The sequence below is a fragment of the Scyliorhinus canicula genome, chromosome 20, assembly GCF_902713615.1.
Source record: "Scyliorhinus canicula chromosome 20, sScyCan1.1, whole genome shotgun sequence".
Taxonomy (NCBI): Eukaryota; Metazoa; Chordata; class Chondrichthyes; order Carcharhiniformes; family Scyliorhinidae; genus Scyliorhinus; species Scyliorhinus canicula.
In genome coordinates, this window is record NC_052165.1 from 44,182,231 (window position 1) to 44,195,772 (window position 13,542).

Here is a 13,542-nt window from a genome sequence, read left to right on the forward strand (position 1 = left end):
ATCATCTGGCGGTTTACCTTTCTACTGTGGCTACAAGTGCAGTTCAGAAGCTGGGAATTGTGCAGTGGGAACTCGCCTCCAGATTCCTTAGTCTGTCCACCATCTACAATGCACAAGTCAGGGGTTTGATGGAATACGTTCCAATAGTCTGCACCAACAACACTCAAGAAGCTTGTTACAATCGAGGAGAAAGCAGTCCACTTGATTGGCACCCCATCCAACACCTTAAAACATTCACTCCCTCTACAGTGGCAGCGGTGTGTACCATATAAAGCAGAAGCAGGCGGTGTCAGGAGGATTGCAGAGCGATCGGTCACGGCACTCCAGCAGTGGTCCCAGTTATGGAAGAAGCACCCATTTTTATTAAAAATTCAGCTGCCACTTTTTAAATGAGAAGGAAATGAGGCGGTGTACAATCTCCCGCCCATAAGCAGCAGCAGTGAGCAGCTCATGCACCCTGCATGTAGACTTGATGTCAAGTGCCCTGTACGTATAGGCTTTTGGCACCAAATCACAGAGGACAGCTTCTTCCATTTTCTAGTTGCTGGCAAGAAGAGCAAGGGGATGGTGAAGAACAATAATTTTGTTTCAAGAAAGAGAAGGCCAGAGACACAAATAGGCAGAGTACCTACTGGTCAGGATCTCACATTTGAATCTGCTGAAGAGCAGTTCAGGAGAGACTAGAGCAGAACAAAGCAGTGCTAGTGTTATTGAGCTCTGTACAGATCTCTAGGGCATCTGTTAAACAGCCTAAGAAGAAACTTCAGCATATTAAAAACATGCCAAAAGCTCATGCAGCTGTCAGCATCCTGGAGTAGTATCTCCCAGGGATATCTGTGCTGGGTAATTCTGGGCATTTTGTTGCTATTGCCCATCATGACCTACACGTGAAAGGTTGGATATTCCATCTCGCAAAGATGAAGACAGCATAAGGAACGGACTGAAGTCTGCACCTGATATGCACATTTCCCTCTCCTATGAACCTGATTGGAGTGAGATCGTCAGGAGCAAGCAGGCTCCCCTTTTGCATTAAAAGTAAGTGAACGTGGTGTGGGTCACGAAGGACTGCTGGCATGGGTCACAAAGGTTGGCCCGTTGGCAAAAGTGGGTCTGGGAAAAAAAAATGTTTAACACATCTTCAAGATGTACTGCAGCAACGCATTAAGATTCCTTTGGCAGCACTTCCCAAACCTGTGATCAAAGATCACAAGGGCTGCAGGCCACCTGCAAGTTTCCCTCCAATACATTCCGATTTGGAACTATATCACCATTTCCTCACTGTCTCGGTGTCAAAATCCTGAAAGTCCCTCCCTAACAGCATTGTGTGTGTCCCGGCTGACACCAAATGGATTGCAGTGGTTCACCACAACCTTCTCAAGAGCAGTCAGGGATGGGCAATAAATGCTGACCTTGCTCGCAAAGCCCACATCCCATGAACATATCAAACAAAACCTGCAATAAATAGGATTGGATAACTATCCAATGATGACATTACTCACATGATCGGATCCACAAATGGTATCAGGGTAAATCCTGGCTGGCCTTAGTGGGTGGCAATGTTGCCCTCACAAGAATGTGCGTTCAGGTCCCACATCAAAGGATTGAGCACATAATCTAGACTGAGTGCCAATACAAAGAGAACGCTGCAGTGATGGAGGCGGTGTAAAATGAAACATTAAACTGAGACTCCATCAGCCATTTCAAGTAGATATTTAAAAAATCACTGGTCATTATTTTTGAAGGGTCCTGGGCAAATTATTAACCACTCAACTAGATATTAAAAAATAGATTGCGTGTAAATTGACTTGTCCGTTTCCTACAACCGTGACCATACTTAACATGCTTCTTTGGTTGTAAAAGACTCCCAAGATATCCTGAGCATATGAAAGATATTACAGCAATACAGGTTTCACAGCAGGCCGTTCGCCCCATTGATAGTTTCTCATCTGTTTCTTTCTAAAACCATTTCCCAGCTTCCTTTTTATATTCTTCCTCAATAGCTCTCACTGGCTCAATAATATTCAGTTCCGTTTGATTCGAAGAGGCCTTGATGATGTTATAATGGAGGTGTGATGTTAGAACATTTCGGATATCAATTATTTTGTTTCACAAACTCAGAGGTCTCCGAAAAGATAACGGTGGACCATCTTCTACCCTTGCAGTTCCAGTTTGATGGTGCTCACAGCCTGACGGCCTCATGCATCACCTTCCCCAATGATGAGTACTGCTTTCTTCTGAACAAGTATGAAAATAACTTTAGGAAATTCCTTTGACTCCACTAAATAGGCAGATCCCAAGTGACCTTGCATCATTCGACATGGTTAAATCCTGCCCTCTCCTACGATGGGTCCGAATCCTAAAGGTCAGAGCATTAACCTCTGGAATTCCCTCGCTAAACCTCTCAGCCTCTCTCTCTAAGATGCTGAGTAGTGACTCAATATCTTTAAAGGATTCGATAGGGTGGACTCCATAAGAGAAGATATTTCCCCGATTGGGGAATTGAAACCACAAATACGAGATAGTTGCTGATAAATCCAACAGAAAAGTCAGGAGAAACTTCTTCTTTACCTAGAGAATGGTGAAAATGTGGAACTCATAACCAGCTGGAGTAGTTAAGGTGAAGAGCATTTAAGAGGAATTTAGATAAATGCATGAGTGAAAATGGAATAGAAGAATATGTCAATAGGCAAAATAAGTCATGATGGGGGCTTGAGTGGTTCATAAACACCAGCATTGACCTGCATTGTCTGTTTCTGTGCCGTAAATACTATGTAACACCTATCTCTTCAGTGTAAAATTTGTTGTTTGATAACGCTGCTGTGAAGAAGATTGGGACATGTTAAAGGTGCTTTATCAATACAAGTAGTTGTTGCAAGTAAATGAGACTCAAAGTTAACACCAAGTACAATGGAGAAATCTTTAATTTTCAGCTTCAACTCACTTCCAGATGTTTTTGTGCTGGACATAAGTATTCACACCAACCCATTTCACAAAAGTTAATCCAGAACCCAACTTGAAAATATTTTGCAGTCTTGTTGAAGAGCCAAAAGCTTTTCTTCTACATCTCAGTCATCCAAAACAAAATTTTCCGATCGCCACCAATTGCACATAATGGGAGTGTCCGATGCCAACTCAGCCCTGAAGCCACAGGTGCAGAGCCGAGCATAATGGCCTGCAGGACGAAAAGACAATAATGTGATTTTGTTTGCATAGATGCTACATTGACACTGCTGCTGCTACTGTTAGCAATTCAGGGTGGAAGGTGCTATCTTAGTGTCCGAGCCAAAATTTATTTCACCATCTACAACAGTCATCTATTTGCTATTTACAGCAACGTGCTGTGCATAAATTGGCTGTTGCATTTGTCTACAACAGTGGAACACATCACAAAACATAACTAATTGCCTGGGAAATGCTTTGGAATGTTCTGAAGGGACAGTGTGTATGTACACAAACTCTGCTTGTGTTGACATGTATAGATGCGGGTGTTTTTGTGAGTAGAAGCACAGGATGCAAATGTTTTGGGGAAAGGAAAAGGGGAATAAAAAAATAATAATTTACTGGATGTGGTCATCGTTAGTTAAGACCAGCATTTATTGCCCATTCCCAAATTATCCTCCAGAAGGTGGTGGTGAGCTGCCTTTATTAACCGCTTCAGTCCACGATGTCTAGGTACACTCAAAGTGCTGTAAGGGAGGGATTTCCAGGAGTTCGCTCCAGTAATAGGTACAGAATGGCTGATATATTTTTCAAGTCAGGATAGTGAGTGGTTTGGAAGGGAACTTCTTGATGATGTCCTTCTAAATGGTAGTGGTCTTGGGTTTGGAAGATGCTGCCAAAGGAACTTTGGTGAGTTCCTGCATTGTATCTTCTAGATGGTACACACTGCTTCCACTAATCGTTGGTGGCGGAGCTATTGAATGTTCGTGAAACGGGGATCAACCAAGCGGGCTGTTTTGTCCTGGATGGCTTCAAGCTTCGAATGTTGTTGGAACTACACTCATTCAGGCAATTGGGAAGTATTCCATCACACTCCTGACTTATGCCTTGTAGATGGAAGACAAGCTCTGGGGAGTCAATAGGTTACTCACTGCAGGCTTCTGACCTGGTCTGGTAGCCAAAGTATTTATATGCCTAGTCCAATTCTGCTTCTGGTCAATGGTAAACCCCAGGATGTTGATAGTGGGGATGTTGATGGTAGTGCCTTTGAATGTCATGGGGAAATGAAATAGAATTCCTACAGTGCAGAAGGAGTTCATTTAGCCCATCAAGTCCGCACCAGCCCCCTGTAAGAGCATCCTACCTAGTGCCACTCCCCCGCCCTATCTCTGTCACCTACTTAACCTGCATATCTTTGCGCTGTGGGGAGAAACTGGAGAACCCGGAGGTAATCCACGCAGACACGGAAAAACTGCAAACTCAAGGCTGGAATTGAACCTGGATCCCAGGCGCTGTGAAGCAGCATGCGAACCACTGTGCCAGGGTGCCGCTCTAGATGGTTAGGTTCTCTTGTTGGATATCGTCATTGCCAGCCACCTTTGTGGCACGGATATTAATTGTCTTTTTTCAACCCAGGCTTAGATATTGTCCAAGTCTTGTTGAGTTTGCACATGGACTGCTTTAATATCCGAGGAGTCACAAATGGTGGTGGACATTGTCCAGTCATCAGTGAATATCTTCATTTCTGATCTAATGATGGAAAAAAGGTCATTGGTGAAGCAGCTGAAGATGGTTGGGTTGAGGACACTACCCTACAGTGATGTTCTGGAGCTGAGTGATTGACCCCACCCCCGATTCCTATTGACTCCAGCTTTGCTAAAGCTGCTTGATGCCATACTTGGTCAAATGCTGCCTTCACCTCTGGAGTTCTGCTATTTGTCCATGTCTGAACCAAGGCTGTAATGAGGGCAGGAGATGAGTGGCCCTGGCAGAACCAAACTGAGCTTCAGTGAGCAGGTTATTGCTGAGTAAATTGCACTTTATTGCGTTGTTAATGACTCCTTCTACCACTGATGATCGCATAGACTGATTTGGTGGTTATTGGTCGGGTAGGATTTATCCTGTTTCTTGTGTACAGTACATACCTGGGCAATTTCTCACATTGCCAGGTAGATGTCAGTGTTGTCACTGTACTGAAACAGCTTAGCTAGGAGTGCAGAAAGTTCTGGAGCACAACCCTTTAGTATTATTGCCAGAATATTGTCAGGGCCCATAACCTTGCAGTATTCTGAAAGCATTTACAATAGCTATGAGAAACCTAACAACCATGTTATTATTTGAGTGATTAACTAATCACTAATATTGTTTAGAGTTTCTGTACAATACTATCAGGGGAAGTAATGAAAATGCAAAAAATCTACTAAGTGTAACTATCGGAGGTAACATTTTCAGCCCCTCATGCCCATGAAATGAAAATTGCTTATTGTCACAAGTAGGCTTCAAGTTTGCCCGTTCTCCCCGTGTCTGGATGTGCAGGTTAGGTGGATTGGACACACTAAATTGCCCCGTAGTGTCCAAATGTTAGGTGGGGTCGCTGGGTTACGATGGAGGTGTGGGCTGAGGTAGCTTGCTCTTTCAGGGGCCGGTGTAGACTCGATGGGCCGAATGGCCACCTTCTGCACTGTAAATTCTATGATTCTATGATCAGTTATATGCTGTGACATGACATAGTTTCAGCAGTCACTTGCGGTTATGTACTCCACATTTTTGATGTATTCCTTTGGCTGGAAACACTTCTTCTACCACGTGCCACATAAACATTCCTCCCCCCACCCTGCACAATCTTTTCCAGGCAATATTCAACGGTTTAGGAAAGCTGTCAGGTGTGACAGGCACTGTGCAGTTGATACAAGTTGACATCAAAATGGAGTGTCATCCTTGTCCCGGTGCCACTCTCATTCATCTTGGAGTCAGGAGACTGTGGATTCATGTTCCACTCCCGGAACATAAGCCCATAATCTAGGCTGACAATTCCAGTGCCAGTACTGAGAGAGTGCTGCACTGTTGGAGGTCCCGTCTCTCATATATGATGTGGCGAAGGTGAATATGAAAGATCACGTGGCAATATTTCAAAGAAAAGTAAGGGAGTGTATCCCAGTGTCCTGGCCAAAATTTATCCCATCATCTAATAACAGATTGTCCAGTCATTATAACACTGCTGTTTGTGGGAGCTTGCTGTGCACAAATTGGCTGCCGAATGTCCTATATCAGTGACGTTTCCATCACAGCAAAGGACTTAAGAGATGTTCTGACAACATGAAAGATTCTGAAGAACTACAATTTATTTTTAATTGATTAACAATTATGACAAACGTAGCCGATGCTTATTTCTACCTTACCTGGGGATGACCCAAATGATGAACAAGTAATTGGCTGTTCATCTTGCCTGGATAGCCAGTGGTAGCAAAAAGATTTTCATTGGCTTTTGACCATCTGGATGAACAAAAGTAAAATCATTTAGAGAGTGTAAATAAAGTCTGACAACTATTTATAAGGCACAAGTCAGGAGTGTGATGGAATACTTAAGTAGGGCACTCTTTCCAAGGGCCGGTGCAGACTCGATGGGCGAATGGCCTCCTTCTGCACTGCAAATTCTAAATTCTATGATTCTCTCCACTTGTCTGGATGAATGCAGCTCCAACAACACTCAGAAGTTCAACACCATCTAGGACAAAGCAGCCCGCTTGACTGATACTGCATCCATCAATTTAAACATTCACACGTTCCACCACCAACGCACAGTGGCAGCAGCAGTGTGTACCACCTATGATTCATTGCAAAAACTCACCAAGGCATCTTTCAAACCCACAATCTAAAAGATAAGGGGCTGGATTCTCTACCCCGCTACATTTCTATTTCACCCCGCCAGCGGGATGCTCCGTTACGCCGGCCAGTAAATGGGGTTTCACATTGTGGGGCAACCCCCACGTCGTCGGGAAACCACCGGGCTGCCAGCAAAATGGAGTATCCGCCAGCAGAGAATCCAGGGCAGCAGATGCATAGGAACACCAGCACCTGCAAGCTCCCCTCCAAGTTCCTCACCATCCAGATTTGGAACCATATCACCTTTCATTGTCGCTGGATCAGAATTCTGTAATTCCCTTCCTAACAGCACTGTGGGTGTACTTATACTAGATGTATCGCAGCAGATAAAAGAAGGTGGATTGCCAACACCTACTCAAGGGAAATTAGGGATGGGCAACAAATGCTGGCCTAGCCAGGGACATCCACATCCTGAAAACAAATTTAAAAAAAGATAAACTGTTTCCTATGGCTGAAGTGATGACAACGAGAGGGCAAAGATTTCACAGTGCAGAAGGAGGCCATTCGGCCCATTGCGCCTGCACCGGCTCTTGGAAAGAGCCCCCTACCCAACCCCACACCTCCACCCTATCCCCATAACCCAGTAACCCCTCCCAACACTAAGGGCAATTTTGGATACTAAGGGCAATTTGGCATGGCCAGTCAACCTAACTTGCACATCTTTGGAGTGTGGGAGGAAACCGGAGCAACCGGTGGAAACCCACGCAGACACGGGGAGAACGTGCAGACTCCGCACAGACTGTGACCCAAGCCAGGAATCGAACCTGGGACCCTGGAGCTGTGAAGCAATTGTGCTAACCACTATGCTACCTTGCTGCTCACTTAAATTGACTGCCAATGAGGTGATCCAAGGAAATATTTAAGCAATGAGTGGTTAGGAATTGGAATGCACTCCCTGAACACAATAAAGATCTCAAAATTGGATTGCTCTTTTAAAGAGCCAGCACAGGCACGATGGGCTGAATGGTGCTGCACGATTCCATGAATGAATCCGCAGCCTCCACCCGATCTCTCCAATAATTAACCCAGTGAAATCTCTCAATTAACTTTAACCTGCCTGATGCATTTGGTGTCTGTTTCATCCCTGCCACTCCAGTTCTATTGTTTGAAACTGGTCAGATTTACACTGCAGAAATTGTCAGATCTTTACACAACTCCAACATTGCACCTGTGGCCATTTGGTTTCTCCCCGCCAATTAATAAAGAGAAATTAGTTTGGTAATGGTAAGATTAAACTTCTGTGGATATCACAGGATATGCCCTCTATATTTCTAATGTAAAGAACAGGGATCACATCAGTGAATGAATTCTTAAGTTACCGGAATCTTCGTGCTCCATCCAAGTGTGACGGTCTCTTCTCTTGGGGGTAACTACAAGACAGAAAATACTATGGATACCAGAAATCGTAACTAAAAATTGAAAAACTGCTCAGCATTCTTGCGTTATCTGTGGAGAGAGAAGCAATGTATAGGCCTAGTTTACGCATTCATTCTTCCTCGGACAATCTTCACATTTCAGGAATCAATCTGGTGAACCTTTGCTGCACTCATGCTGGGGCAAATATATCCTTCCTCAGACAAGGTCACCAAACCTGTACATTGTACATCAGATGTGGCCTGACAAATGCCTTCTACAATTGTAATAATACTTATTTATTCTTATACTTGTAACAAAACAAACATACCATTTGTCTTCCTAATTACTTGCTGTATCTACATGTTAGCTTTGGCGGTGGCACAGTTGTATTGTCGCTGGACTTGTAATCCAGAGATCCAGAGTAACGCTCGGGCCCAGGATTCAAATCCTACCACGGCAGATGATGGAATTTAAAATCAGTAAAACATCTGGAATTTCATCATGAAACCGCTGTTGATTGGGTTCACTAATGTCCTTTAAGGAAGGAAACCTACCTTACCTGGTCTGGCCTATGTGTACTCCAGACCTACAGCAATGTTGTTGACTCTGACGTGGCCAAGCGACCTACTCAGTTGTATTCAACCGCAAAAGGCAACAAAAAGGAATGAAAGCAGCGAACTAGGCAGTGGAAATGACAACGGCAAAACCAGCTCTGTGGACGCTGCAAAGTCCTCCTAACTGACCTGGGGTAGTGCTAAAATTGGGAGAGATGTGTCACAGACCAGTCAAGCAACAGCCTGACATACCCATGGAATCAAATAATGTCCCAGACACCACCATTACCATTCCTAGATATGTCTAACCCACCGCAGGACAGACCTAACAGAGGTGGCAACACAGTGGTATGCCATCGGGAGGGAGCAGTCCTGGGAGTTGTCAACGTCGACTCTGCCATCCCATGAAATCTCATGGCACCAGGTTAAACATGGGCAAGGAAATCTGCTGATTGCCAAATGCTATTCCTATTAGCTGATAGAAACATAGAAGTTAGGAGCAGGAGGAGGCCATTGGCCCTTTGTGCCTGCTCCGCCATTCATTAAGATCATGGCTGATCATCCAACTCAATAGCCTGATCCCACCTTTCCCCCGATATTCTTTGATCCCCTTCGCCCCAAGCGTTTTGGCTTCAACTACTTCCTATGGTAACAAGTTTCACAAGCTAACTACTGGGTGAAGTAATTTCTCCTCATTTCTGACCTAAATGGTCCACCCTGTATCCTCACACTGTGACTCTTGGTTATGGACACCCCCACCATCAAGAACATCCTTGTTGCATCTATCCTGTCTTGTCCTGTTAGAATTTTATAGGTTTCTATGAGATCCCCCCTCATTCTTCTGAACTCCTGCGAATATAATCCTAACCAACTCAATCCTTCCTCATACAACCCAGGAATCAGTCTGGTAAACCTTCGCTGCACTCCCTCGAGAGCAAGAAAATCCTTCCTCTGATGCGATGATCAAAACTGCACACAATATTCCCAATTAATTACAGCAAGACTTCTCTTCTCCTGTACTCGAATCCTCTTGCAATGAAGGCCAACATACAATTTGCCTTCTTTACCACCTGCTGCACCTGCATGCTGACCTTCAACAATTGGTATACCCAGGTTGCGTTGCTTTTTCCCTTCTCCTAATTTATGGTCATTCAGATAATAGTCTGCCTCATAATTTTTGCTACCAAAGTGAATAACTTTGCACTTATCCAAATTATACCTCATCTGCCATTCATTTGCCACTTACTCAACTTGTCCAAACACACTGAAGGATCTCTGCATCCTTCTCACAGCTCACCCTCCCAGCCAGCTTTGTGTCATCTAACAAATTTGGAGAGATTACATTTTGTTCCCTCAGCTAAATCATCAATATACACTGTAAATATCTGGGGTTCCAGCACCGATCCCTGCGATACCCCACTAATCACTGCCTGCCATTTGGTAAAAGACCCTTTAATTCCTACTCTTTGTTTCCTATGAATGGTGATGAACAAATAAACTCACTGGCGGAGAAGGCACTACAAATATCCCCATCCCCAGTGATGGAGGAACCCAGCACATCAGCGTAAAGGATAAGAATAAAGCATCCGTAACAATCTTCATCCCGAAGAGCCGAGTGGATGAACTATCTCGGCCTCCTCTAGAGGTCTCCAGCAACACAGATGTCAGACTTCAGCCAATTTGATTCACTTCAATTCGATACCAAGAAATGGCTGAAGGCACTAGATACTGCAAAGGCTATGGGCCCTGACACTATTCCAACAATAGTACTGAAGACTTAAGCACCAGAATGCGTTGCGCCCCCTAGCAATCTTTTTCCAGAACCGTTACAACGCTGGCATCTTCTCAGCAGTGTGGAAAATTGCCCGGGCATATTCTGTACACAAAAGCAGGATAAATGCAACCCAGCCAATACCGTCCAATCAATCTCTCAATCAGTAAAGTGATGGAAGGGGGTCAAACAGTGCTATCAAGTGGCACTTACTCAGCAATAACGTGCTCAGTTTGGGTTCCGCCAGGGTCATTCAGCTCCTGACCTCATTACAGCCTTGGTTCCAACATGGTCAAAAGAGCTGAACTCCAGAGATGAGATGAGAATAACAGCCCTTGACATCAAGGCAACATTTCATAGAATCACTAGTGCAGAAGGAGTCCAGGTATAAATGCAGCAAGGTCTGGACAATATTCAAGCTCGGGCTGACAAGTGGCAAGTAACCTTCGCGTCACACAAATGGCAGGCAGTGAACATCTGCAACCAGAGAGGATCTAACCACCGCCCCTTAACATTTACTGGCATTACCATCGCTGAATCTCCCACTATCAACATCCTGTGGGGTTAACATTGACCAGAAACTGAACCGGACTAGCCATATAAATATTGTGGCTAACAGAGCAGCTCAAACGTGCAGAATCTTACAAGTAACTCACCTCTAGACCCCCTGAAACCTGTCCATCGTCTACAAGATACAAGCCAGATGTCAGATGAATAATTTCCACTTGCTGGGTGAGTGCCGCTCCAACAAAACTCAAGAAGCTCAACACCATTCAGAACAAATCATCCCACTTGATTTCTATCCCTTCCACAGACATTCAATTCTTTCACTGATGAACAGCAGCAGCAGTGTGCACCATCTACAAGATGCTCTGCAAGAACTCCTCAAGGTGCCTTAGGCAGCAACTTCCAATCTCACGTCTGCTACCATCTAGAAGGGCACGGGCAGCAGATACATGGGAACACCACCATTTTTAAGTTCCCTCCAAGCCACTCACCTTCCGGACTTGGATATATATAGCTGTCTTTTCCTGTTGCTGGGTCAAAATCCTGGAACTCCCTCCCTCACAGCACTGTAGGTATGCCTACATCAGGGACCAGAGGGTTTCATGAAGGCAGCTCACCACCGTAAATGAATACATTTTAAAAAATGTACGAGGACACTCATGTTTCTCAATCTAGATACAAAACAAATTCAGCTTTTTTGTTTTCGAAGTTGATAACTTCACACATCTGCCATGTTGTTTCCCACTCACTAAACCCGTCTATATCCCTCTGCAGCCTCTTTGCATCCGCCTTACCGTACATTTGCTCTCCAATTTTGCATGGTCAGCACGCTTGAATATGCTACACAAGGTCCCCTCATCCAAGTTGTTAATATAGATTGTAAACAGCCGAGTCCAAATATTAATCCTCGTGGTACTCCGCTAGTTACAGCTTTCAACATGAAAATGCTGTTTTTCCCCATCTCTCTTTTCTGAGAAAAGGAACCCCACCCTGCAGTCTTGCTGCTGGTTATACCCACTCAGTTCTGGTGTCTTTCTAGTCAATTTAAAGAAAAATAGAATTGATTACAATACCTCAAGCATGGTCTAACCAAAGAACAATAGAAATTTAACATAACTTCTCTGATCTAGAGATAAATATGTATAAAAATATATTTCTACACACAGAAACATGCATATACACAGATACACACAGGCCCCTATAATGTTTAATCCGATTCCCAACCAGATATTTAACTCACTGATTATAATAATTTTCTTTTGTTGTCCACAGCTAAATGCATACTGTCAATTTGCCAGTGAAAGTTTCGAGTATCAAGCTGAAAAGGCTCTTCAATCAATTCCTACTGCCCCCCGTTCCCTCAGCTTTCCCAAAACCTCCAGCAGGATACCTGGAGCGAGTAATGTCCCAGATCAGCCAATCGTTCCCTGCAACCGCGCCGACTTTGATTGTGTTGCCAAGACACCAATCTGCTGACAGCAGTGGCATCTGGCCACAGTCCAGAGACAGGATGGCCTGCAGAGTGACCAGGTCATAAAAGCGAATGATTCCATCCTTCTCCGCCACCATCAGCTGCAAAGACCAAAGGAAATAGTCAACTTCTCATCACCTAGCTAAAGATTCACTGAAAGCATGCCAGCATTTACAAAATGGGCTGGAGAGCCTCCTTCTGCACTACATCATTCAATGAGGTTTGCACAAATCAGTGCAACAAATGCTCACAGTAACGTCTGATTGGTCAGGATGGGTCAAACTACATACAGTACATTATCCTGGACTGGGGTAACTGAGCAGCAATGAGAGAAAGGGTAAAGGAAGAGGACTTGCAAAGTGAAGGTCATCAAAGTTTCAGTGAGTGGGTGAAAGTGCCATTCAGGGAGTCGTGCTTAACTGGGGATAGGTTACACATTAGCCACAATGTCATTGCAGGGTAGACAGGCTCCAGGGTTTCAATTATGGGTGTTCTAATGCATTTTGTTTTTAAAAATTTGTTTATGGGATATAGCATCTCTGGCTAGGCCAACATTTATTACTCATCCCTAATTGCACTTCTTGAACCGCTGTGGTCCATGTGGTGTAGGTACATGAACAGTGATGATAGGAAGAGAGTTCCAGAATTTTGATCCAGCAACAGTGGAGATATAGTTCCAAGTCAGGATGGTGTGTACCTTGGGCGAGAATTTGCAGGTGGCAGCATTCAAATGCATCTGATGCCCTTGTCCTTCCAATTGGTAGAGTTCATGAGTTTGGGTGCATTTTGAAAGAGCCTCAGTGAATTACTGATGATGGACGGTACACACTGTTGCAACTATGCGTCAGTGATGGAGCGAGTGAATATTTGTGGATGGGGTGCCAATCAAGCAGGCTGCTTTGCCCTGGATTGTGTCCTTGGAGCCACAAGTGGAGAGTACTTCATTACACTCCTGACTTGGGCCTTGTATTTGTTAGACAGGTTTTGGACAGTCAGAAGGTGAGTTCCACTCCACAGAATTTCCAACTTCTGACCTGATCTTGTATTTATTTGACTGGTCA

The 13,542-nt window shown here is 44.3% G+C and overlaps 1 protein-coding gene across 1 annotated transcript in view; it reads right to left on the minus strand.

Annotated features, from left to right (window-relative positions):
* Window positions 1–2,903: 2,903 nt before the first annotated feature.
* Window positions 2,904–13,542, minus strand: part of nup37 (nucleoporin 37) — a 56,259-nt gene continuing 45,620 nt past the window's right edge. Inside the window, exons 6-9 of the mRNA XM_038780511.1 lie at window positions 12,401–12,582; window positions 8,142–8,192; window positions 6,339–6,432; window positions 2,904–3,172 (exon numbers count right to left, since the gene is read on the minus strand). Coding sequence (XP_038636439.1) covers window positions 3,059–3,172; window positions 6,339–6,432; window positions 8,142–8,192; window positions 12,401–12,582 — 441 coding nt within the window. The 3' untranslated portion in view covers window positions 2,904–3,058. The remainder of the gene's footprint in view (window positions 3,173–6,338; window positions 6,433–8,141; window positions 8,193–12,400; window positions 12,583–13,542) is intronic.